The sequence below is a fragment of the Polistes canadensis genome, unplaced genomic scaffold, assembly GCF_001313835.1.
Source record: "Polistes canadensis isolate GaletaPanama2010 unplaced genomic scaffold, ASM131383v1 scaffold_36, whole genome shotgun sequence".
Classification (NCBI taxonomy): Eukaryota; Metazoa; Arthropoda; class Insecta; order Hymenoptera; family Vespidae; genus Polistes; species Polistes canadensis.
The window spans coordinates 140,971-168,864 of NW_014569583.1; the positions used below are offsets into that span (position 1 = coordinate 140,971).

General features: G+C 27.9%; 1 protein-coding gene across 23 annotated transcripts in view; it reads left to right on the plus strand.

The window, feature by feature from the left end:
• Positions 1 to 27,894, plus strand: part of LOC106784475 (TLD domain-containing protein 2) — a 150,822-nt gene that overhangs the window by 108,754 nt on the left and 14,174 nt on the right. For 10 of the 23 annotated variants that reach the window (XM_014744056.1, XM_014744053.1, XM_014744052.1 and 7 more), the window contains 14 exons: positions 2,762 to 2,850; positions 8,913 to 9,141; positions 10,988 to 11,145; positions 11,247 to 11,639; positions 11,721 to 11,927; positions 12,014 to 12,370; positions 12,457 to 12,614; positions 13,820 to 13,990; positions 14,382 to 14,408; positions 14,944 to 15,113; positions 16,330 to 16,365; positions 17,794 to 17,956; positions 19,502 to 19,730; positions 21,658 to 21,744. In XM_014744056.1, coding sequence (XP_014599542.1) covers positions 2,762 to 2,850; positions 8,913 to 9,141; positions 10,988 to 11,145; positions 11,247 to 11,639; positions 11,721 to 11,927; positions 12,014 to 12,370; positions 12,457 to 12,614; positions 13,820 to 13,990; positions 14,382 to 14,408; positions 14,944 to 15,113; positions 16,330 to 16,365; positions 17,794 to 17,956; positions 19,502 to 19,730; positions 21,658 to 21,744 — 2,474 coding nt within the window. Of the gene's footprint in view, positions 1 to 1,442; positions 1,710 to 2,761; positions 2,851 to 8,912; positions 9,142 to 10,987; positions 11,146 to 11,246; positions 11,640 to 11,720; positions 11,928 to 12,013; positions 12,371 to 12,456; positions 12,615 to 13,819; positions 13,991 to 14,381; positions 14,409 to 14,943; positions 15,114 to 16,329; positions 16,366 to 17,793; positions 17,957 to 19,080; positions 19,197 to 19,501; positions 19,731 to 21,657; positions 21,745 to 27,894 lie in introns of those variants that run through there. The other 13 variants (XM_014744060.1, XM_014744050.1, XM_014744061.1 and 10 more) reach the window with 11 other exon arrangements.

Genomic DNA, 27,894 nt, shown 5'->3' on the forward strand with positions numbered 1-27,894 from the left:
TGTGTGTGTGTGTGTGTGTGTCTAATAAGAAACTTAAACTAATCATATTCATTCATTCATTCATTCATTCTTTTAAATAATTTAACTATATATGTTTCTTATGTAACTAAAATAATGTAAAGAACACGAAGTATGATATTTTATCGTAAAAAAGTTGTATCTAATCTGATGAAAAATTATACGAGATAAGAAAAAAAAAAAAGGAGAGAAAAATAAAAGAAACAAAAGTAGTATTTATCGTTTACAAATGTTTTCCAAGAAAGAACCAATAAGCGATAAGTTTCATATAGACGAATCAAATTGTCCTTCAAAGACGCGGCACATGAGAAGTAGGCTTTAATACTTCACTTATATTCTTTTTACATGACACGCAAATATAATATATATATATAAGTGCTTATACATATATTTATATACATATGTATGTACATTCGAGTTAAGAGTACATATATAGTTATACTTATCTCTTTCTATTTGAATCATTCTTTCGAACAGGAAAAGGAAAAAAAATAAAAGAAATAAATATAGACATACTTCCAAGAAAATGTCATATTTATCATCCTAGTGTTTTTTTCTAACAGTCTCTGTTTTTATGATCAAACGTGATACACAAATAATGCATAAATTTGATACGGAAAAATAAATGAAAGTGATATCATTTGTCAATCGGCCACGTGTGTTCGGCCTTTTCCGACTTTTTTCGTGCCGATTCTCCCCCCACCACAACCCACGTGACAAACTAACCAATGATCTTTATAGTTCTCCTCAAGAAAGGCACACATATTTTATTCTTACGAACGTTTATCTATAGTGATCGTTTGACAGTGATCGAGGATATCGAGTATCTCATCTAATTGATTCTTTTTTCCAGTTTATAAATCGTTTCTTTTTTTGTATCTACTTTTTTTTTTTTCTGTTCTAATGTGTGACATAACGGCAACACGTGCGTGGTGACACTGTACATGAATCATTGACATCATTCTTGCAATTATCTAATTAGTTCTAATTATCCGATTCGTTAATTACGAATTTATTCTCGAATAACGTTCTTACTTCTTTTTTAATTGTCAATTTTTTTTTTGAAGACCACTGTAACGTACAATTAAATTATCAAGTTTTTTTTGCTACGAATTTAGAACGTTCATTTATTTTGTATGCATATGTATATATATATATATATATATAATTTGATAAAAGTGTTATATAAATTCAACTAATTGTGAGTTTTCTGACGAAACTTACTTGCACAAGCGTCACTAAAAACAAAAAAACCAAAAAACAAAATGTGCAACTTTAATTAAGTCATATTTGTAAAATAATTTACACCCGGTGGCAGGATTGATTAAATAAGTAAACAAAAAAGAGGTTAAGTTGTATCGTACAATTTAAACAAATGTCTTCGATATTCCTAGTGTTTTCTTATTTTAAAATCATTATGATTTGTTTCGGATAAAAGTTTAATTTTTAAATATAGAAAAGAAAAAAGAGAGATGTTCTAATGAATATAAGTTATTCGTATTATTGCGTTTTTTCCATAAGGAAGAATTGCAAAATTATAAAAATGTTAAATTCTGATGAATATAATGATTATTTACCTAGCAATGTTCGCATTTATGAAAAACCATTTCAAGATTACGTCGTTTATTACGTCGTTAAAGGAGATCCAAAGCTTCGTTTGCGAACACTTAGGCACTCGTCATCTTATTCAGGTATGCTGAGGATGCTGAAAAATAACACCCTTCTTCTTAACAGTTGTTACATTTTGCTTACGTCGAATTTTCTTTATTATAGGAGATCTTATTCGAGGCTCTTTTTTTAAAACTTCAACAAATATTTCTATCCTCGTTTATTTTACATATTTCATTTAATATTTAAAATAAATCTCTTTCTATATATGTAAGAATATATTTTTTTTTAAGTATTATAAATCATAATATCCAGATTATTTATTTTAAATTAATGATCAATACTTATAATATTTTTTTTATATATTATTAGAAACACCGAGCCGATAAATAACGGATATCAAATTTGATCATTTTGTTTGTTTTATTGATCCACTTATAAATCTGTTTAGTTTAAATTTGAAAAACAACAATGGCCGATTATGAATCTGTTTGTTCGATTAATCGGTACTCGATCATTTATGATGTGTAACGCTGCTGCTGCTGCTGCATTGTTATTTTTAACGATCTATAAATAATTTTTCATTTATTTATTTTAGAAAAAAAAAACAAAGAAAAGAAACATTTTTGTAAAGAAAATTATAATTATTTCATTAAATATATAAATATATATAATTTCTACTGATCTGTCATTAAACAATTCCTTGAATGTTGTTAGATCGTTTAACCCGTAGCGAAAAAATAAATCGAATGAAAGAGAATAAGTCACGGAATTGATGATCGTTCAAAATGATCGTCAATTGTTTATCAAGATCAATATTGCTCGGAAAGTCACGTGTATGGTTGATATTAAACGTTCGTTCATTTATACGTAATCCTATATATACAATAATTCTTCTTTTAAATGAATGCAAAGTGGACGCCATTTTGAAAAGATTCAATATAATGGAAGAAAGAAAGAATTTTTATTTCTTTCCATATATATGTATTTGTTTCTTTAGCTACCATTTTATAAGATGAATTTATAAGATGAATTTATAAGATGAATTTATTCGTTTATTCTTTAAAAAATTCTTCTCAATAACATTTACGAACTACAATTCATTTATATTTTGTTCCTTTGTTTTATTTTCCAGACTCCGATAACGAGAGCAAAGATGGTTCCACGACACAAGAAAAGAAACATGGCCGCATATCTCAACCAATTAACACTATCGCGTACACGGTAAGTTATTTATTTTTATTGTTTCTTCTTTTTTCTGCTTTATTTAAACATTTGTATTTACAATGCTAAATGAAGATAATAACGGGGGCAATATATTTCATTGAATAAAAATAAGCAACAAAAAAAAACAGACATTTTATATGATGCATAAAATTATGTACCATAAATTGTGTTTATTCTACTTAAAAAATTCCAATTTGAATAATTAATTGAATAATATAGCTGTTTCATCAAAAAATTTCGATGAAAACTTGTACGCCATTTTACAACACGTTTTATGTTAAACAAGTTATTTGGGAAGGTCAAAATACTGGTAAACTGTATATATGTATATATGCATAAAAGAAAAGTAGTTTTGTAAAATTGTCGAGAAGGATGGTCCGTCATTGTCTTACTCGTGCTTCTTACCACTCGGATGGAATCCGAGAATCGGAGAATATAACCTAAATTCTCGAAGATCTAAGATTCCTTGAATGCGAACGATATTTGATCATTGGAAGCATCGAATAGATTAATCTTCTTACTTTCAATGAGAGAACAACACAAAAAATGAGAATAGAATTTTTAACGAATTTCTGAACAATTGTCTTTTAATAAAAATTATTAATCTTTTTCCCCCCCCCCTCCTCCTCCCTATATTTCTTCTATAATATAAAACGAAATTTATTATTTTTGAAAGGTATAAGGTATATTCTTGTACGTTTATATTTGAATCAAGAATATCATGTCAAAAAAATAGATACAAAGTATCATCAAGTATGCATAATACATACAAGACAAAATAAATATTTCCTTCGTTTTTCTCTAGATCCTAGATTTTTATTTTAGAGTATGTATATCATTTCTCTCATATAAAGGAAGAACTATACTTATATGTAACCTTTTTCCATCAAACAAAAGATTCAAGAGTTTTATTTCTTTTCTTTTTCCATATCCCTTTTCTGTATTTACTTATTTACAATTCGTTTCTTATATATATTTCTTGATAAAATATATTGTGGAAGAGAATATTTTCAATATGTTGTAAGACGTGAACTTTAAAAAACACAACGTTATTACAATTATTATTTTTTTTTTCAATCGAATTCTAACAATCAAATTAAACATAGAATTTTGAGGGTTAATTAATATGTTAAACAAAGCCTGGGATTTAATGCAACTACTACCATCTGTTCTTACGGTAACATATAACAATATCGTAATCGCCATTACTCGTGCATAATCCTGATGTTACTCTATAATCACGATCAGGAAATTCCCTGACCTATTAAGAACAGCTCATCCAGACTGTTTTGGTCCCTTTGACCTGGTTAATCGATAAATGTCTCTAATATGGTGATTCCTCTTATCTCATAGAAGCTGAGAAGCTGAATATTTGTAGAACTAACTAATCAACTGTTGAATTGATATACGTTTATTTTATGTTTTTTTTTGTTTTATATTAGATTAACAATTAACAATGTGAAATTTTCAATAAAACATATTAAATAAAACGTATCATTAATATGAACATATAAAGTATTGCAAATTCGAATGTTATGAATTAATTCGATATTACGAATATACGTACATATGCTTATCTTGCATATGGTACTCACCTAAGCATAATACGTAAACACCATAGGTGCACTTAAACGCACATAAACATAAAATATTATAAATTTGGATGTTAATCTAATATTACGAATATAACGTTTATTTTGCATATGTGGTATATCTACCATATGTAACATATAAATACCATAGGTGTATTTGTACGTATAATATATAACACACGTGCAAATGGCACATACAAACGCATACATATAAATACAACGTTTAAGACTCTCTGAATACCACAAATATGAGAAACGCGTGTGGAATATTAATTAACATACATATACACATATACATACATACATACATACAAACAGATATATTTATCTATAAATATAGGTATCTATCACAAAGGTATCTAAACCTTGAAATTCTTTAGATGAACATAACCGAAGCGTAATATACGAGTTGACCTAGTGAGAACAAAATCAAGGAAAAGAATAAGTAGTAGTGGGTTGTATATCGAAGGGGGGAAAATGGGGTGTATATGGATGACGAAAAGAAAGAAAGAAATAAAGGAAAAAGAGAAAAGATGATAAGCTCAAGGCAAGGGTAGGGAAAAAAGAAAAAAAAGAAAAAGAAGACACAAGAAGTTGAAATTGGGACGATCGTAGCTTTCTGGCTTTTCTTTTGTCGATGAGAAGGAGTCCCATCTTCTTCCCCACCCCCCTTATCCTCTTCCTTACTTCGTAAAATACTCGAGGAAAAAACCACCCCTGTTCATAGTTTCAGCAAGGATCACAGCAACTACAATCACCACCACCACCACCACTACCACCACTACCACTACAATTATCACCCCCTTCCCGTATTCCTTTAAAAAGACACGAAATGCGAAACAATACCTGCGGTAGCCAGTGAGTATACTTATATACTTTTTCTTCGTCTCTCGTTACGAAAAACATCGTACCTCTTTTTATCTGTTCCTTTAGGTTCTCATCAGTAGGAATTTAAAACTCTCTTTACTATCCGAATATTCCATGTATTCGAACAAACTATATTCAACTCTTGAATATCGTTTATTAATCCGAAAAATAATACCAAGTATTCGTTACTGTTTTTTTTTCTTCTCATTTATTTATTTAAATTAATGTTTATTGTGTTATACTAGGATTATCTCCCGGAATGAATACTCGTATGATTTCATTATGTAAACTTTATCCAAATCCGAAAATTTGTATTGTTCGTAATCAATGTTTGAAATTTGAATATCGTTATATTTTGTCTGTAATTGAATGATATGTTATATTTCGTACATTGCTCGGCTTATGGGTTAATACATGCGGAAAATTCTTGCCTCGAGTGCAAAGGGTTAATGTTTCCAAATGAAATGCGAATGTTTAACTAATGGGTAGAGTAAAAAAAAAAAAAAAAGAAGGAAAAAAACACATGTTTGTAACTTACAATTAGTGTTAATCAAAGAGAAGAAGAAAGGTGGTGAAAGATAGTAATTGTTATCTACGATTCAATCTATTTAATAGATTATTCCATGTATGTGTTAATATAATAGCATGTATATGTATCTATGGTACATATGTATGATATACACACGCATACCACATGTTCGTTCTCAAGTTAATTAATTGATTTACATGGAATACTCCGGCTACCAAGCCGAATACCCTCAAGGAATTTCCTCGAATTCCGTGAAATACACATATCCTTTTAACCCCCCCCCCCTCTGCACCCCCTCTCCGTTTCATTTACATGGTAAAAGAAAAGAGAAAAAAAATAAAATGGCAAATTAAGAATATCTAATTTGTTTCGAAATATTTACTTCCCTATTAATTTTTCTTTTTTTGTTTTTTTTTTGTATTTTTACACCGTTCGTTCGTTAAATTCGAGCAAAAATATTTCATTTAAATTTATAACTAAATTATAATCACACATCGTAAATCCGCGCGTATAAATGAAATAACATATTTTATTTGAATAATAATAATATTAATAATAATAAACTTATTAAATATTATTCCAAAATATTTTTTTTTACATACGTACGAACTTACGCTTCACCACATTATTAAAATGATACGAACATTTTTATACGTCCTAAGAATTTTGTTTGTTTTTTGTGACGTCAAGGAAACGTTTTTTTGAATTTTCTAATTTACTTTATGATTTCTTTGAGAATTTTACCAGGGAGAAAAAGAAAATACTCGCGTAAAAGTAAAACCAGTAAATTTTTTTTCTTCCGGTTTCGTAAACAGCCAACTGATTTACCGACCTTTCAACGTAATAATTTATATTTTATAGTAAGAAGAGAGAGAGGAGAAATAGTAGTAAATTTTATCCATTAGGTCGCATATATTATATTTTTCATGCACATCTTATGTGAACGCTTTTATTTTCTATCTTTGAATCGATACCATTGAAGCAAATATTTGACCTTAATCGAGAAAGAAATGTATTTCGAGAAAAAGAACAAAAAAAAAGTTCAACGCGCAAATTTTTTCTTCGAAAATTCACATAAGATTTGTTCGATTAAATTATTACCGATATATTACACATTTCTTTCTCGAGTAACAAATATGCGTAAGTATTGTGATTTAAAAAAAAAAAAAGATTATGATCGGGGAGGGGGAGGAAACGCAAGATTAATTATTTTTTTCCAATCACCATACATTCGTGTACTTCTGAATCATATTTAATATACTTTGCTAATATTATGTAAATAATATAGGTACTAATAAATATAGAATATTTTCAAGAGAAAAATCATATATTATAATATATAATATTATATATTAGGTGTGTGTGTATGTGTGTGTGTAGAAATTAATTTGATCACTTTTTAAAAAACAAATGTATTATATTTACACTCTAAATATATATTATAAATATTTAATATACGCGAATATGATTTCAGTGAATTTAAAAACAAGAAAATTCGATTAATTTAACATCACCAACGCTTCCTCCTATTATGTCAAAGTTTATTTAACGTACTTAAAAAAAAGAAAAAAGAAAAAGGAACATTTTATCAGAAAATAACGATCTCATTCCATAGGAAATTATCTATCCTAACTCGCCAAGCTCACAATGACTATATTTCGTCCGAATTCATTTCACGGTTCAATGAAATATTCAAAAATGAAACTGGGTAGGACGTTTAAGCACATCAAACATGTTAAAACGCTCACGATGAGGAACATCGGAATAATGTGAATACATTTGCAGTAACCCTCTTATCAGGAGACAGGGAGAGAGAGAGGGGAAGGAAGGATGAAAGAAAGAAAGAAAAAAGTTAATGAAGCTTCGAAGGGTTCACTGCGGATCGATAATAATCAGCTTACATACTGGTGTGTGTGTTCATTGATTTCTCATTTATGTTACGCACACGCATCGATTGTTTATACTCAACGTTTGATAACAATAACTTCGGGGCATTGATCATTCATGGAAAATGGCTTGTAGGGATTATTGATTAATAAAACCTTGGGGTTATCGTGCATTAATTTTTCTCCGTTTAAACCAATCCACTCTTTCTGTCTCCCCTTACACCCCTCCCCCTTTCACCCACACTTCGTTCTTCGTCCTACAGCTCGCGGCTATTTTCTTTCTTTCTTTCTTTTTTTTTTCTTTTTTTTTTTTTTATGTCATTTATAGCCAACATCTTTCACTGTCATGCAAAAAGAGTTTAATGATAAATCATCGAAGTAACTAATAATGTTATTACTTTAATACTACAAAAAGAAAAACAGGAGATGGTGGGGAGGGAAATAAAAAAAAAAAAAAGAAAGGAAAGAGTTTGTGGAAATTTTGTAAAAAGCTAGCTAACCAATAATACGTTCATTAGCTTTTTATTTCTGTGATTCGTTGGATCACGTAATATATTAGAATATTGTATATATGGTAGTAGTATTTTCGCGTACGTGATTAAATTAGATCGATACTTGCAACATTTCTATCGTCTTTCGCTTGTATTTTCATCATCGACTCGATAAAATGTAATAACAAACGTAACGTAATATATTAATATAAAAACGTATGAGAAATATATTGAAAATTATTGGGAATAATAAATACGATATTTATCTTGATTTCGAAAAACTTGAATTTCGAATGAAAAATACGAAAAGAGGAATGTAACAATTTGTACATTTAATTAAACACATATAGAACACATATTAAAATAATATAATAATTATTATTAAAAATAAAAAATAAAAAATATTATTTCGTAGAAATAAATGATTACGTCAGAAATCAATTGACGTGGTGATGATCGCGCCGTCGTCGTTGTTATTTTTTCATATATCTAATCATAATTTAGCTGCAAGTGTTGCGCGTTTGTGATTTATAGACCCCCGAAGAGAACTCTTGTCCTTTGAACATATGTATTATATTATGTATCGATCTATATATACATATATCTACCTATCTGTTTATCTGTCTCTCTCTTTCTCACTATCACTCTTTTTCCCCCTATCTAATTTTCTCTCTTTCTGTTAATTGTAATGTAGGTGGGCGACAGAGATACGCTTACGTCAGTGGCAGCTAGATTTGATACCACACCCTCCGAGCTAAGTAAACTCAACAGGCTTGGTAGTACCTTCATCTATCCGGGACAACAATTATGGGTTCCAAACAAAAAAGAAGGCCGTCCTGAAGGCGGTACCACAACAGACGCGCCCAGTCCAGATCCTTCACAGGATCACGACTCTCAGGACGATTTACCACCGGAAGAAAAAGGTACTAGTAATTTTGTCATCAATTTTCTTTTCCTTCTTTCTTTCTTCCTTTATTTTCTTTATTTCTTTCTTCTAGGTGGATTGAAATTAATTAATTAAAACCCCAAGTAAAGAATTTGCTAAGTTTCTTCTTTTCTTTTCTTTTCTAATTTATTTTTTTTCTTATTGTTTTTTTATTTATTGGTTTGTTTGCTTCAAAAAATAAAAAAAAAGAAATATATTATTAAACTCGATTGATATATCAAATACAAATTATTTATCCATTCGAATATTATTATTGTTAATTATTATGATAATATGAAAAAATAAACTCTCTTTTTCTTTTAATATGGATACTATCATATGAATAATGTAATAGAATTCTGTATAGTCTTCGTAAAGCTCAAGGTAAATCGGTGGCTCACTTAGCCAAATGTTGAGAAAGAATTGGAACTCGATGTTATCTTAGAATATGAACGTTCACTATTGCATATTAATACCTTACTGTTATAATAACGTAGTACGAATAAGATAAACGAAAGTTTTTATGTTTCGAAATTTTACGAATGAAATTCAATTTTGATTTCATCTATTACAAATTCTCCGTAACTTGTGTATCAATTAAATTTCTAAATAATTACATTTGCCATCACTAAATTCTACATTTTATATTTTCCATACGTCATCCAGCCCATTCAAAATCGAACGGGTTTTCTTTTTTATATATCATCAATTTCAAATTTTACAGTTCAACGATGATATGTTCTATATATTATATTTCTTATTTTATTTTGAAATATCTTTTTTCGCTGCCGCAGGCTGAGATACGTCGACGACAAAAACACCGTATGCTTTTAAACATTATGAGCCGTCGTAATAAATGATCTATGGCACTACTCTGAACCATTTGTCATCTGTTGCATATATTAAATATAGTATATATACAGAATATTTCAAAATGTGTAGACAAAATTTCAAAAGTGGTTTCAGTATACTGAAATAAGAGAACAAAAATGCATACGATCATATTTCCGAACCGTGGCTTTTTTTTTTTTGTATTACACTCGTTGTTGCATAATTTTCATAGAAACTTTTTGTTCGTAAAAAGATTTTCAAGATATAGAACCATAAAATTATGCCCAGTTATTTTAAAACACTCTCTATGTGATTTATAGTTTCCCATGAAGAGCGTATTATGATTAAAAACAATTTTCACGATGAGGTTTCTCAATGAAAATATTTGACGTAACGATCTCTACTTCCACTTCATTTTCTTGTTGTTTGATGAATTTTTGAAAAATGAAATATTTGTATAATAACGATTAATTAGTTGTTTTTTCATCGTAGTTTATGAATCATAGATTTATGTTTAATTAATCATTAGACAGGTTTGCTCAAACTCTCTGACATTACATTCAAAATAAATCGTATTACTGTAAATGCAAATTATAGCTTAATTTATCTCCGATAAATTTCGCGATATTATTCCAGGCTGTACGATCACGTTTCTACGTCCATTGATAGATAGGTCAATTATAAATGATCAATAATGTAGACACATAACAATCACAACTCTAATTGCTATTGGAAAACAAGAGTTTAGAATAATTTGTTTTAATTATATATTTCTAGCTTATAAATAACGTTACTATCTTTAACTTATTTATATAATAAAATATAAAATACAAGAATGGGTTGAAAAGCTTTGAGTCTCGAAAAACAAATTTTTTGTTTTTACATAAAGGTGAGTTTGACCAAAAATAAAATTGGTTTCTATGTTAGTTTCACAAATTTTCAACCCACTCATGTATAAATATTTATATATAAATAATTATTTGTTTTCTCACGTAATTTTTAATATTTTTCAGAACTACTAGACAATTTACGACCTGTATCACCTAAACCAGGCCACATCGAAAGAGTTAAGACTCCTCTTGGGAGTGGAAATGCTGTTATGGAAGATGACGAGCAACCATTTAAGGAAAGATTTTTGAAGATCAACGTACGTCATATTACAGATGGACAGGTAATTTATTTATCTAATTTATAATTATATATATTTTTCATTGAGATAAATTATTGAAGTAAATTATTTAATATTAAAATGATTTTTTTTATGATTTTTAGGGTGTGGTAGGCGGCGTATTATTGGTTACACCAAATGCAGTTATGTTTGATCCAAATGTCTCGGATCCTCTTGTCATCGAACACGGTGCTGAATCTTATGGGGTTATCGCTCCTATGGAATTTGTAGTTAATGCTGCAATATATTACGATATCGCTCATATGAGAGTGGGACATGCAAAATCTGGCACTTTGGAGAAAAAGCCTGATATATATTACATGAAAAAGCCTTCTCAAGGGGATAGTCAAAAATCTCAGTCACCAGGCAAAGATGAAACTTTTCCTGAATTGGCAGCTGACGATAACGAAAGTGTATGCAGTTGTGCAGAAAGAGAAGGGGATGCTTTTCCAAAAGCTTTTGATAGAGAACTCGTAACGCCTACAAATCTTCAAAATGTATGTGTAAATGAATTAAATGAATTAAATATTTTCATCTATGAATTATTTTAATTAAAAAACAATAATTCTATTTATTAGGACGATAATTTAGCGCCAACTAAAGAGAAGGAAGAAAAAGAAGAAAAGGAAAGTATTGTAAAAGAACCATGCATCGGTGGTCAAGGGAGTAGAACGTTAGAAGAACGTAGGAGATCGATGTTAGATCATCATTGGGCAGTTCCTAGCAAGGATCGAAGTACATTTTCGGTCGACGATGAACAACAAGATTCTTTAAATTCTGACAAGGTAAAGATTATATATAAAATATTATTTTTCATGAAAAATTCTCTCTCATCTAATTACATCAAAATAATTATCTATTATTTTAACAGACAGAATCAGCAAAATCCAATGCCATTCCTGAAAACGAGGAAGGATCTCTAGTCAAAATGTCGTGTCATGATTCTGGCATAGACATACGTGATCCCAACCCACCGCTTCCTATTGTTCAACCTATGCCGGCAAAAAAAGTATATTCAGATGCGGATATTGTTTTGTCTTCGGATTGGGTTCCACCGATAACAATAGCTCCAACTAATATCACAACAAGTTCATTAGATAGTGGTCCTACCATCAATGGTAGAAAGAAAGCTAGTTCGGTATCATTTAGTTTAGATAGTAATAACGAAGAACCTGAGAAGGATGAGGAACATAAGGACGATGATAAACAAGAATCTAGGAAAAATAAGGTATTTAAAAAAAGAAAACAAATGATTTATAGAATTGTAAATATGATCCTTGGTACTTGCATATATCTATATATTTTTCTTTTTAGATGTTAAAACGTTTATCTTATCCGTTGTCATGGGTTGGAATGGAAGGACTTACGGGTGACAGAGAAGACGAAAGTAAATCTGTGTCTGATAGAGTTTCAAGCTTGCCAAATAGCGCTGATTCACATCATTCATCTGTCTTCAGTAAAGTCTTCTCAAGGTGAACATATTTTCATATTATATTTTATCTTTTCTCTAATTATTTATTTTTACTAGTCAGCGTCTTTTTTTCCAATTATTATTGTAACATAATCTTCATAAATTTTAATATATACAAGATGTCTTGTAAGTGGTGATACAAGCGAGCAGTGATTTTACATGAAAAATTAAATTAAATTAATTTATATACTTGACCGAGCTTGCAATCCTGAACACTAAAAAGCCTTGTTCGATAAGTGTAGAAGTAGAACCAATATAAAAGTTATGTCATTATAATGAAAATATTTGTAAACACATTAAGAAGCTCAAACATGCTCTCTGAAAAATCCCAGAGTAGTGATATTTATCAAGCTGAAATTTTTCTCTAAAACAAAGTTTTATATGAAAAAATTGTATTCTACATTTTTAACTTAATTTTTCATGTAGAATTACCTCTTGCTCGCTTTCTACTACCAATTACGGGAAATTCTGTATATTATATATGCTTATATTACTTATTATCGTATTCAGCTGTCTTAGGATTATGTAAAATTCGAACAGATATATTATTATACAGCATATATTTCAAACAGGATTGATAAATTGGAACGCTGAAATCTGTCTTGTATGTTCAAACTTTTCTTTACAATCGCGTGTGATTGCTTTTTCGCAAATTTCTAGAAAACGTAGAATATACTTGAGGTTATTCGTTTGAGATTATGCCATTTCAAACGACATAGAAATATATATTTAATATTTTATCATTTAAATTATACGAAAATGAAATAACTGCATTACATTTCTGATGCAAAAAAATATATACAACGTGAATATCCTCAGGTATTATAAAATAGAATTAATTAGTAGTAATTTACGCATAGAGAGTGGCTTCCTGCATTTCTAATAAGCACTATGAAAATATATTTACTAAATAGAATATAACAAAAAAAAAAAAAGAAAAGACGAAGAAATACATATATCTGAAAATACGCAAAAGAAAAAGAGTTCTCAGTAGAGCGATTTCATTACTAACAAATTTTAATTGTTATTAAAAAAAAAGTGCTACTAACGTTTTGAAACTGATTATTCTTACGTAAAAAATTATTTCTTAATTTTCTAATTAAATTCTTAATTAATTTTAATATGAATGATCAATTTTAATACAATTCGTTGGAAGCTTTTTTGATTTCTAACCTTACTAACAATATGTAATGGTGGTGGTAAAAGCTCGCCGATCAACCTGGTGAGTGACTTTAGCTCGGGCCTCTTTGCTAAAACTCCCAGCGAAGAGAGTGGTGGGGGCGGTAGGGCTGGAGGAACACCTCCACTTATCGCCTCCTATCTCTCCCAGGATTCCGGCAATGCTCAATTTTCACCAGGTCCAGGAGGCCTAATTGGGTGAGTTTGATCCTGATCGTCACACGTATTATCGTATAAAATATACATTGGCCCCTCTATTCGTTTGTCAAAATGTGTGATTTCCTTAGTTATTTCTAATTTATTTTTGGTATTATACTTTTATTACATTTTTTTGTGTGTACTCGAGTGGAATGTTATAATATTATGTATAGTATTGTGTATGGTATTGACAAATCTCTTCAATTATTCTTCAACGATATCGTTATATTTATCGATAAGGTATTTTTATTTTATTTTTCTGTTAAAAATCCTTTATATATGTTTTAATATATATATATATGTCTCTATATATTATATTATGCTTATCGTATCATACACTTCTTTAACCTCTACCTTCGTATCTTTAAATTTGTATCTTTGTGGGATTAAGGGTCCCCCAGATGGTTCCTGCTTTCAGGTAAATGTGTAACATATCTCCAGAACTTTACAAGTTAATCAAATACAGCCTGCTATATAATTATTAATGCTTAACAAACTGCTTACAATCAAATACAATACATTATTAACACATTAAGCACAGCATTGATTTTTAACAAGTGACAGTGAAATTTTTATTTAGGCAATGTCATAATCCAATACTCAACAAGTGATCATTTCCTGAATGGAAAGCATAACAAAATCAGTTCTATGCTTAACGTGTTAATATACATTACATGTAGAGTATCTTGAAATAGCTACCAAGTTAGTTTGCAGCGTACACCGGACATAAAAATTCTATATTGGATCCTTCCTTGTTTCGATGTCAATGTTGTCAAATTTATATTTATTTAAATTATTTTAGCATTACGAGGATATCAATTGAATGTTATCATTGAATTAAAAAAAAAGATTAAAAAATAAAAGAAAGAAGCATTCATTTAATTAACACTCGTAATGTCTTAATAGAAATATACTTTTACAGAATGTAGTTTTATTCTTTATTTATTTTCCAGACGTTCTTCTGTTGGTACTTTCATCAGACAACAACCTCTAACATCATCAGGTAGTAGCAGTGTCGACAGTAGTCGTGGAAGTAAAACTTCAACGACACAAGCACCACGATTGGATTATCGCAGTATGGTTTCAGTTGAGGATATGCCCGGACTGTTTGTCAGTTTTGACAGTAAGTATCATTATGATTACAATGAAATATAAGTCTGGAAGTTATACATTCTTATCGGAAAGAATAACGATATTAGTCTTATAAAAACACATTACAATAAGATAGATACTTTTCCTTCTCTGACGAACTTTTTTCATTTACGCGATTCCATACTAGTTGGGCTAATTTTCGTAAGAACTTTGATATAAGAAAAAAACACATACATTTAACGGTAAGAATGGCAAACGGGAACTACGTGTTTCGCACTGCACTCGCTCGTTATATGCTAGACGGCTTTTTAGATAATGTTACGTTGCTAATGTTATTAGTGTCCCTTTGCATAAACATAGGGCGCTTTTGGATACAAAGAAATATTAAATTCATATGTGCGATTTTTTAACTTAAAAAGAAAAAAGAAAAACTTATAATAATACTTCTATATTAAAGATAATGTAAATAGACAGTAACCAAATGCGCTTATTTCATTCTATATTATCAAGTAGTTTTTCATATTCTATATTTTTGAAAGTACGTTTTAAATTATAGTTTTGAAATATGCTCATTTGTCTTGTTGGAGATTATATAATTAAGTGCGTTACAATTTTATGTCCTACTTCTTCTTCTTCTTCTATTTCTACTTTTTCTAATTTAAAAGGGTTATGAGACTTTAATGTTACTTATTACATTCCCATATTACTAAATCTTGTGTTATTTAATAAAATCATTTTACAATAACTAGATGGATAGAATTAAAAAAAAAATAAAAGGAAATAGTTACTTTACAATGTAACTACAATATCTAATTTAACAGCTAACAATATATATATGGTATTTATAAACAATTCTTGTAAATTTATCATTATGCAAAATGCTTTTTCATTAGATTACAAAAAATGTGTTAGGAATGCAAAATTTTCTTTCTTCGATAAGAAACATGATTATCTATCTGAGAATCTTGAAACCCTTTGTGCCATTTTATGTGTTTACGACGATTATGAACTGTTCATTTTATGATCACATAATTGTTATTACGATGTAATGTATTCTAACTTTTCGTATATAACATTAGTTATTTCTGAAAGATTACATTGTTTTTTCTATGTTATTCATATCGATAGTAATATGCATGAATGTATACCAATTGGTAACTTTATCATTAGCACGACGGGTTTCATCATTCATTAGCAAAAAATTCATACTAATGCAGTAATGTTACATGTTTTTGTTGTCCCTCTAGTCCAAGCACCTAATTTTCCTGAACTTGAAGGCCTCGGTAGGTTCATACTGTATTAGCTTGCTCTGTCCCTATTCTTGTGTTACAACCATCTATTTTAATAATCTTTGTTTTCTTTAACATTATATATTTCAGTTTAATTTTTATATTATTATTTCCTCCTTTACATATTGCCACGCAAAAAATTTTATTGTTTGCTGAGTTTTCTTTTAATGACCAACATTAAATTTACATTTCTATTTCCTTCGATTTGCTGCCTATAGGTGCACACTATTGTATATTTGAGAATATATCCGATCACTTACTTTATACTATAATTTATTATCGATGTTGTGTTGTTCCTTTTATATATACGTAACAATATCATGTTTTTCTACTTTTTATTTCAATTTTTTGAACTATCTTGATTTAGATATATATATTTGCCATATCATACGATATCTCTTTATCGAATTATACAAAGTGTCCTATAACTAGTGATACAAGTGAGCAAAGGTTGATTCTACATGAAAAACTAAATCAAAAATGTAGAATACAATTTGTTCATACAAGGCTTTGTTTTAGAGAAAAATAAGTTTCCAGATTTGTTGAGTACACATGTGCACTTGACTGAGCTTGCATTCCTGGAAACTAAAAGCTTTATATGAAAAAATGTATTTTATATTTTTGATTTATTGTTAGTTTTCATTAGTTTTCATGTAGAATCATCCTTTGCATGCCTGTTGTTTTACTAGTTACAGGATACCTTATATAAAATTAAAATCAGTATACATAATGAATTTTGTCTCTACGTTTCACAGATATATTATATATATATAATCACATTTTTTTTTGTTAGTTTACATGCAATAATTGTTGTTTTATCGAACTACATAGTTTACATATATATTTATCATTGGCTGTGAAGAAATTGAATTTCAATTATCATATATACATATATATATATATTATTAATTATTGGTGTTAGACATAATACTTCACACATTTCCGTGCATGGATTTATTATAAATATGATTCAATATTTTATTGTAAAGTGTGCTTATTTTTTCCTTTTTCCTTTCTCTCTCTGTTTCTCTATTAAAAAAAAAAATATCTAAGTAATTATAAAGTTATATGAAACGTTTTTAGTGTGATATTTCTTATTATACAGATATTCAGCTTAATACTGAGAGGACCAGTTTATTAAATTAATCGTTTAATTCGATTACGCAGTGTTGATTTTTCTTATAGCTATTTTTAAGATGAAACATTAACTGTTTTATCATACAGAAAAGTGTGAGGACCTTTCTCACACACACACATCTATTGTATATAAACTAATCTTAAATAACACGAATTTGTTCATTTTTTATATTCGAGAGGATTTTTCTTAATGAAAGTACAAAAAAGCTATTATAATATCTTTCAATAATATTACGTTATTTATATTAATTATAATGAAAATATTTTTTTCTTCCAATTATATAGAACTGATACCAAGACCAGCACGATCTTGTGAAGATCCACCATTGTATTTGAGACTGCGTACTGGAAGACCCAAAGATAAAAAAATACCCCGATCTACACCTATTATGAGTTATGGCAAGAAAAAACTGCGTCCTGAATATTGGTTCAGTGTTCCACGTAATAGGTATGATATATTTTTACTATAATCTATAATTTTTCAAATTTATCTAACTTGCAGAATATTATGGTAAAAAGCATGCCTAGATCATAAATTAAATTGATTAGTCAATTAAGAGAATACACATTGAGCGATGAATATTAATGAATCAAACTGCATCATAGAACGATGAAAAAGAACTCAAAATGATTTTACATTTCAAATACAATATTGGAACAAAAAATAAAATAATAAGATAATTAAGAAAACGTGTACTGAAAACAAGAAAAAGATATTAAATGCATAATTAGAAAAAAGAATGTAAAACTTTCAAGCAAGTAAATTATAGTACCATTGATTAGAATGTGTGTTACACATTTGTAACAAATAACTAAAGAAGAAAAAGAGTATAAAGATAAGTGTTTATGTATATGGCGTAACCTTCGAAAGTGCATGTGCACGTTTCTATCAGCAACGTTAGGGTCACGTGACCATAGCCATGCACCAATAAGCTGTTAGTTATTCCTAGAACATAGTCTGACGTATCTCCCTAAGTTCTCCGGAAGTTTCTCTGTTGCGTGCGATGATCGGTCGACATTACGGTAGCGGGATAAAAAATTAAAAAGTAAAATACAAATAATAATAATAACAATTGATCGAATAAGTTAATCGAATAAATAAATCGTTGACATCGGTAGCGTTCTCTGTATGTGTTATCGAAAATCGTGCATTAATATTCGTTAGGTAATCAAAGTGAAAAGATAATGATAATCTCATCGTAATGACTTTTGACGTATTTAGAGGTTAACTTTCGATCATGTGACAAGCGTGATTCACGAAGCGCGCAATTTTAAGTAATTATTTTCATTATATATAAATGTTCGTTTGTTACTTCAATATAATCGACATGTTAATTTGTTTTTATTTTTGTTTCGAAAATATATTTTTGCGTACCAAATTGTATAATTTTAGAAAAAGATAATCATATTATTTTTTTTTTATAAAAATTAGTTTTTTTTTTCTTTTTACACATATCTAATTAAATTTCGTTTCGTATCTTTAATGCAATAAAAAATTCTTGCGTAAATCGTTTGAAATTTTAATGCGCAAAACATTCGTGAATTTATGTGTATATATATACGAATATATATAGTAAAAAGTTAAAAATGAGTTGGATGCTGAGTAGCGTTGGCGGATTCGTCGATGCGATTTATAATAATCAAGTAAAGAATACTGTGAGAAGGGCGATGCCTTTCTTTTACAACAGGTAATTTTATATTTATAATTAATAACAATTTAATTGTTTTATTAATTATCGTATATTTATCTCTAATGTACGTATAATTGATTTTAATGATGTAAACAAAATCGATTAATTTAGATTGTAATTATTAATTATTTGAAAATCCCAATATTTGTATAGAAATTTTGATAACGATTACAATTATTATAAAAATCAAAGATCCCGACGTTTGAATAGAAATTAAAAATTATATTATAATTATTATTGATTATTATAAAATATGTGTTCGAACGTTAGATTAATAAAAACAAAATTTTTTTGTCTTGTAGGGTGGATGATCTTTATAGGTTTATTCACGCGTGGGTGCCTAACCTTTATGGTGAACTCGATGAAAATTATTGGAGGGAACGTGGGTATATTTTATCTGACACCGACACAGATTTATCGCCTGAATTGACAACACAGGAATCTGGCGAAAGTGGAGAATCAACCGAAGAGGGGAAGGCACGTAATCAAGATGGCGATGATATATCCGAATTAACGAGAGAATCTTGGGAGGTGAGTCTTCTTCTTTTAACATTTTCAATCAATTTGATTGAAGTACAAAAATTCTACTTATTTTATTTATTTATTTCAACATTTTCTTGGTCTTTTACCAGAGCAAGTGTTAATATTACGATTAAAAGTCATCGAACTTATTTTTATGCTTAATATAAATATGATTGTAGGTTTACACGAAGGGTACAGGGATAAAAAAAAGCGTTTCATCGTATTTAAAACAATTTGTAATCTTTACAAATTTATATAGTTTTATTTATAGGAACAATATTTATTCTATTTTTTTACAATTTGAAATATAAATTAATATATATAATCTCAGTGTTAACGTGGATAGGATCTAACCTTTATAAATATATTTTTTGTTTAAATATCTTAACCGCATACCAATGACAACATTATTTTTATCAATGATTTAATTAGAAAATTAACTTTCTCTTAAATACCGGATAGTAATTGAAATAAAAATAATTGTATAATTTTGACCGAACAAGGTTTTAATCCTGGACCCTTCATGTTTTTGTAATAATTAAATTTAATATTTAAAATATTATAGGAGTTACATTCTCGAAAATAAATGTTACCAACGATTAATTACAATGTTCAACGACTTCGAATGATTAATTGTTCGTTGGACGTATCACCTTTTAAATAATTCACCTTTTCTATTTCTATTTCTTTTTATTTTTATGCACCGTATTTCGTTTTAATGAAATTTCTCTTATTAAGTCACACATTAAGTGTTGTATTTTTAAAATCAACATGTTTTTTCGAATACGTTTAAAGATACATATTAATTGTATCTAAGAAATAATCTTCTCAGGATCTTCACTCTTTGTATATTAAATCCATTCCGATAATTAAAAGAAAAGTATATAACATAGTTATTTCGATCTTAATGATCGTCGCATCGATAAGGAAGGTGACGATCTTATCTACATTTCCCATTGATGAACTGCAATTATTGTCAAAGATCGTCGAATTTTCTCGAAAATATCATTGTATGCTTAAATATTTTATTGATATCGATAATCGTCTGAGAAGAATATATTACGATTAATAAAAATACAAAAATAAAACGTGTGGGAATTTTATTATAAATTTCTTTTTTTTTTTCTTCTTCAATTTACATATAAATTCTCGGGATGTTAACGGGTTATATAATTTTTTCGAATGCCAGTAGTGTTTTTTATTGTGACGTCTTTTAGATTCTATTGAAACATGTGTTAAATTATTTGTCTTAAATATATATAACAATAACACACGTTTGTTTATGTACATGTAATACACATTCATATCGATATATATAAAACAATGTAAGCCGGTCACACGTGGGATCTTTAAATAGTTTCAATAGTCCTCTTGTATTTTTCACGTCCTTGAACGCAAACGTTACTCGTATCTTTCTCGTTGTATGTATTTATAAAAGTACAGAGAGACATGCATATCATTATCAACCTACATCGCGTTAAGAGAACACGTAAAATATATTTTTCTCTGTAATATAATATTCGATTAGATTTTCAGAACTTTATTTTTAACGCAAATAGTAATTTTCTTAATAGATTTGTTTTAGATCATTTACAAAATCGATTCTTTTATTTTCTTTGTCCCTATTTTACGATATAAATTAAATGTAACAATACTTGCAATGTTAATCTCCGATTGATCGATTGTAAGCTTTCGTTTTTCTAAGAAATTGTTAATTCGTCGTGTTAAATAATTCCAATTCGGAATTATTTGAATAACTGAATCTATCGATGCGATGATTGATTGATCGTAACAATAAATAAAAAAAAATAAATAAAAATATATATCAATTAATTAATCGAATAAAAATATATCAATTAATTAATCGAATAAAATAAAACAAAAATGAAGAAAGAGGGTTGTTTAAAAATGGCCGATTATTGTAAATGGCTAACAGTTGATCAAGGCCCCCTACGTAAAGCTGTACGCCATCCTGAAGACGTCAAGCACCTCGGCTGATTCCGAGCAGACTCAGGACCCGGAGGTATCGATATCACCCCCCTGCCCTTAAATCCTCAAAGTCCACCATTTTTTGATGTCTTTCATAGTCGATCTGCACCATTGATTATGCTCGATTTACGCACCCTGTATTAAATATTTATATATAATTGGCAAATATATATATATATATATATATTATATATTTGTCAAACATATTATAGCACGTTTCATTTTCTATTTAGGAAGCATCGCACTGTTACTACAACTACTACTGCAACAACAACTATAACTATACTGTTCAACGATATTGTTTAACCTATGAACTGCTGCTATTTTATTCTCGTTCGAATATATTAGATTGGGCCAATATAAATTCATGTAATTTTTTTTTTCTGATTACAAGTATATTATTAAATATTATTAATAAATAACACGGCAAAAACCACATAGACTTATCAGCTAAACTAGTATACTTTGTATTCTTAAACGTGAATCCCACGCGTATTTTCAAACTTGCAGTTAATGGGTTAACTTTTCATACTGTTTTCATTCGAACATGTTCGATTCTCAAATCAATCATCGACGACATCATCATTATCATCATCATTATATACTTTCACATCGTATATATTTATTTTTACTATCAAGAAACACGACGAATATTATTTCATCGTGATTTAATTAACGATAGAAATATTAGATCCTGATCAGTGTTTCTTTAAATAGAAACTATACATATATTTACTTGAATTCTTTTTTCGGACCAACGAGCGTGAAATTTAAAAATAATTTTTTGTATGAATCATACGATATTTATATATCCTTCGTTCTGCGTTCACAAAAACGAAGATGCACATTTTATAAATAGAAAAATTTGCTCGAAATTTACTTCATCGTCATCTCGAATATACTTCATTTAATCTCTTTTTTCTACTTTTTTTTTTTTTTTTTTTTACTTGTTTACATTTTTTCATAAATTGCATGTACAAAATTGCTTGCTACTTCCTGATACGTTAATCGTTTAGTATGTTTCCTTTGATTAGAGATTAGAACGCGTGTTAATCTTCGTAAAGTAGATTGAATGGCATGGTGCACGATTCCAAATTTTTCATTCTAATTTTTGTTTGGATTTTTCTCTTTTTTTTTTTAATCATATCGAAATATATATATATATATATATATATATATATATATATATATTAATTCCATTTTATATTGTAAAACTGAGTATTTAATTGGTCGGAATCATTTATTACCATTTAGAAATTCTAATTGTAAGGCTTAGTTTTTTGTTTATATTTCATATACAAATTATATAAAAATATAGATGAATGCAATAAAATAAAGAAAGTTGTTTAAATGACGATTACTTGAAATTTAACAATAATAGTATTTAGCTAGGAATATTTTTAAACTTTAATAGGAGAAAGTTAATATATTTCAAACACGTACAACTACAGTATACAAAGTATTACTTATAGTTAGTAAAATTTCTTCAAACTTGTTTCTTTCGTTTAAAATTGTATTTCATTTTTGTAGGTATTTAATTTGTCGATACGGTCGTTGTTAATTTTTTAAAAGAAGGTTTTCGTTATGTGAGAACAAAATAAAATTCAAAACAAAAGATCAGGCAGAAATTTGAAAATTCTGGAAGTTTTCGAGTTTAATGAACGTTTGGTATTTGTCATTGAAAATTAAACGAGTTTCAAAATGCTTTTAGAATATCACTGCTCTGAATCAAATTTATTTTCGATCTTACGACGTGTATGAGTCAGCCGAGTTTTCTTTTCTTTTTTCGTCGAGGCTTAAAACTTTTCGTACTCAGTGTCTCGTATATAACATTAATTAAATAACTAATAATATATACACACAATACGTGATTTAATAATTTTTTATATTTATTATTATTATTATCTAAATTCGGCAATCAAAGTCAATTAGTTTATACCATACGTTGTATTGATTACGTGAAAAAGATAAATCTGAACACTTTTATTACTTTTTTCCTAAAGTTATATGCATTCTTTTATTTATTTATTCTATTTGATAAAATTAATATTTGTATTATATAATGTAGCCACGTACATTATAAAAATTATTATAAAAATGAAAAGATGAAGGAGTAACATTCGTATTAGTATTTAGTTATTAAAAAGTATTAATGTGTGTGTAGTAATAAAATAAATTAGATTTGGTTATTTTATTTTATTTCTTTTTTTTCTTCATAGAGATTGATTTATTTAATTAAATAAAAATATAATTTGTAGGCGTAGTTGTGTGTATTAGAATTAATCGAATGATCGAGAAAAGAAAATTTTCGAGCAAGAAGATTTGTTAGTCGAAAAGTTTCGAAGAAACGGCTCGGCCAATTTTTCTTTTTCTCCTTTTTTTTTTTTTATCTTAAAATTCTCACGTCAATTCGAGGACACGTTCGTTTATTTCGCGTTCTAAATATTCAACCTTCGTACTCGTATTTAGGCTCGTTGCCAAAATTTGTCTTCATTCATTTTATCACCCAAAAGACGCGTTTTTATTATTCGCCGAAAGAAACATTTACCGGGTATAGATTATGTTTCAACTTGTTGCCATCGTGGCAACTAGATTTTTGAGTAAGAAAAAGAAAAAAAAAATTGCTCACCACTCGTCAATGGATTTCTTTTCTAAAATTATTCGCATACTTATTTTCGTTACGAAATGCGTCATTTCTTTTTATCGATCTTCTTCTTCCGAGACTCGAAATTATTTACGAACGAATCGATATAATTAACATTTTTTTTTATACCGAATGTTTTTTCATCGCTAGTATTTAGTAAATTTTTAACGATTGAAACAAATATTTTCGAGAACACAATTGCGTCATTAATTTAAAATATAAATAAAATAAAATAAAAGAATACACAAATAAAAAAAAGTCAAATGACTCGTGAGAATTATTTTTTTCTATAAAATATTATTCTTTTTTCCAATATTAACGAAAAAGGTTTCTTCGTATTTGGAGAGAAAAAAAATATTTTTGCAGTTGAACGTTTCTGACTTTATTTAACGAAATCTTTAATACAAGCAATTTAAAAACAACATTTCGAAAGATAAATATTTCATTTGATGACGTATTTTCCATCTGAGATACTAATTACACGTGAACTACCTTTACGTGATAGTGATTAAAAATATGGACAAAAAAGAAAAAGTATAGGAAAAAAAGAAAGAAATATTTTATTGTTAACCAATAAATATAATAGAATCGAACATTATAAATTAATGTTTTTATTATTGAAGATTAACTCATTACCATGACCTAAATAAACACAGTCATTACGATAAGTACAAATTATTTGAACAGTCGTATATGCAAATTATTGTATCATCCAGATCATCTTTAATATATGATGTATTTTTTTCAGTGTGCATTTTTATAATATTCAATTAAATATTTAATTAAATTAATTTAATTTATATATATATCGATTCTGATAATTGTAAGATTAAAAAATTACGAAATACATTACGTTTGATTTCTCAATATAATCATTAAAAAAAAAATTAATTAATAAAAAGAATAAATCGATATCACGCTTAAATCAACATATTTCGAATATCAGAGTTATTTTTTCTTTTTTTTTAAGTGGAAAAAAAGAAGAATTATACGTGAAACTTTCACCGTAAGGTTTACGCAATATTGTCACCTCTATTGTTCAAATAATGAAATAAGAGATAAATAATTTGTCAAAGGCAACACAAATGTTGTATTGTATATTTTCCTATCACAAGAAAATAAATTTCTCTTCGAGTTTGACGTTTTAAATATAATCGTAAAAAGAAAATAAAAAGAAAAAAAGAACAGAAAGAAAAAGAAAAAGATTGATTATTCTTACATAAGTTTGTGTGCATGTTGTATGTATAGGATGGTACTTTAAATAGAAAGTTGTTTTTCTTGTATGGAATTCGCGTAAATTTTCACGTCTACTTCATAAATATGTATATCTATGCGTGAATATTTAAATAACGTATAAATGCCTGTATTTACATATTCCCATATGTTTCTTATCCAATAATCTTGAAACTTTAACTATATTAATGCTATTGGTTTTAATTCATTTTTTCTTTTTTTTTTTTTCGTTCTATAGAAAATATACCATTGATAGAACAAATTGGAACTATAAATTTAAACATGTTTCTTTATTTCACCATTTCATTATTTTTTTTTTATTAATTTTTTTTTACTTTTTTTTTGTTCCAATCTTCAATTATTCAAGATTTTTGTAACATGAAAATATCATTCACTTTATGATCACACGATTATATTTTATTTCTTTTTTTTATTTGGAATATTTTTAATTTGATTCTTGTTATTTCTTTTTTCTTTTTTTTTTTTCTCTTTCTTATCATGAAAACGGTAAAAACTGAAGAATTTAAAACTTGCAAATGAAAACTTTTTATCATTCTAAACGTTTCTTTCAATGATAGCTTTTAAATACGCCACAGTTTATAAAATGAGAATTCAAGAGACTTCTTCATTTTGTTCTGTCTCTCTCTCTCTCTCTCTCTCTCTTTTTCGTTTATTTTTCTTATTTTTTTTTCTTTTTTTTTCTTTTTTACAATCATTCGATGTTGATCCAAGGTCCAGGCATCGTTTTTTCTGTTCGAGCACGTTCGATAAAGAACTGCGTAACTCTCATTGCGGTACGAAAACAAAAAAGAAACACAGAGATTTGTTTAAATTCCACGTATTTGATTCAAAAAAGAAAAGAAAAAAAAAAGGGAATAATATCTTTTTCATTGAAGCATCGCGCGCGAGAGAGAGAGGTGTGGAAGAAAAATTATTGATGATTTAATCAAGATCGATCGAACATTTTTTTTTTCTTTATTTTTCATTTTATTAATTAATTAAATATCTTGTACGTGCGACGTAATACATAAACGAAACTTCCTGTGAATGAAAAAAAAAAAAAAAACGGAAATAAACGTAAAATTTCGTCGAATTCGTTATTTCATAGAAGATTTTGTTTAACTCGTATTTATATTTCGATCAAAAGTAATACGATTTTGAATAATACAAGATAAAATGAAATACACGATAAAATAAAAATTAAAACAAAAGAGAAAAATGTAAATTTTCGATTAAATAAAAGATAAAATAAATCTTCATTTTATCTATCTCGTATCCGTGCTTATCGATACAAAGTTTAATCAGTGGCAATGCTCTTTACCTTAAATATTTTAATCGATCGCTTAATTTAATATTGATACGTCATACTGATAACAATGTATAAACATTGCATAGCAGCTATATTACAAATAATTTTCTCTTCGTGTTTCTTTTCTTTTTTTCTTTTTTGTTTTCTTTTTTTTATTTTCTTTTTATTAATTTAAAAATACAAAAAGTTACGTGTAAAAAGTTGTAATTAAAAATTTACAAATACATATAATGAAAGAAAAAGTTTGTTGTCGAAGCTCAAAACTTTTCAACCCGACCGATTTTAAATAAAAATTATATAGTAATTAATAAATAATAAATACGCAGTGGAAAACGAGATTGCGTGCTCGCACGTATTTCATAAAGGTCCGTATTAAATGGCCATGGATAAGATGTAACGTCAGTGATTCTCATTTTCGTAAACATCATCCTCTTTATGCATAAAATGTTGCATATAATTGTTTAGGATAATCAATGCGATTGAAATTTAATTATATTTATTATTTTTGCTATCTGTTGTCGAAAAAAAAGAACAAAAAAAGAAAAAAGACAAAAAGAAGAAGAAAGCAATAAAGAAGATAGATATGTTTATAAAAAAAAAAAAAAAAAAATCAAAATTCTTGTTTACCGGGTATTTTCCTATCGGTATAAGAAACCTCCGCAATGTCACGTTTATCTGTCTTAACAATTTATTTATATGTTATATTATTTTCTTATTTAAAAAAAAAAAAAAAAAAAACTGAGATGGAGGATTTTTCGTTACGAAATACGATAGTAGCGATAGATGATTTATTCTTTTTTCTCGTTTTAATTCGACAACTTTGCAATGTGTATCGCAGTAGAAATGACGACATTTAAAAATGAAAACAAGACAAATTATTTTATACTATAAATTAATAATCAATATTCTTGTCCCAACAGTATATTAATATATATGAGTTTYAAAGGGAAAATTGAAGACAGTTAATAAATTTTGATTTATTACAAATAAGTAATAAA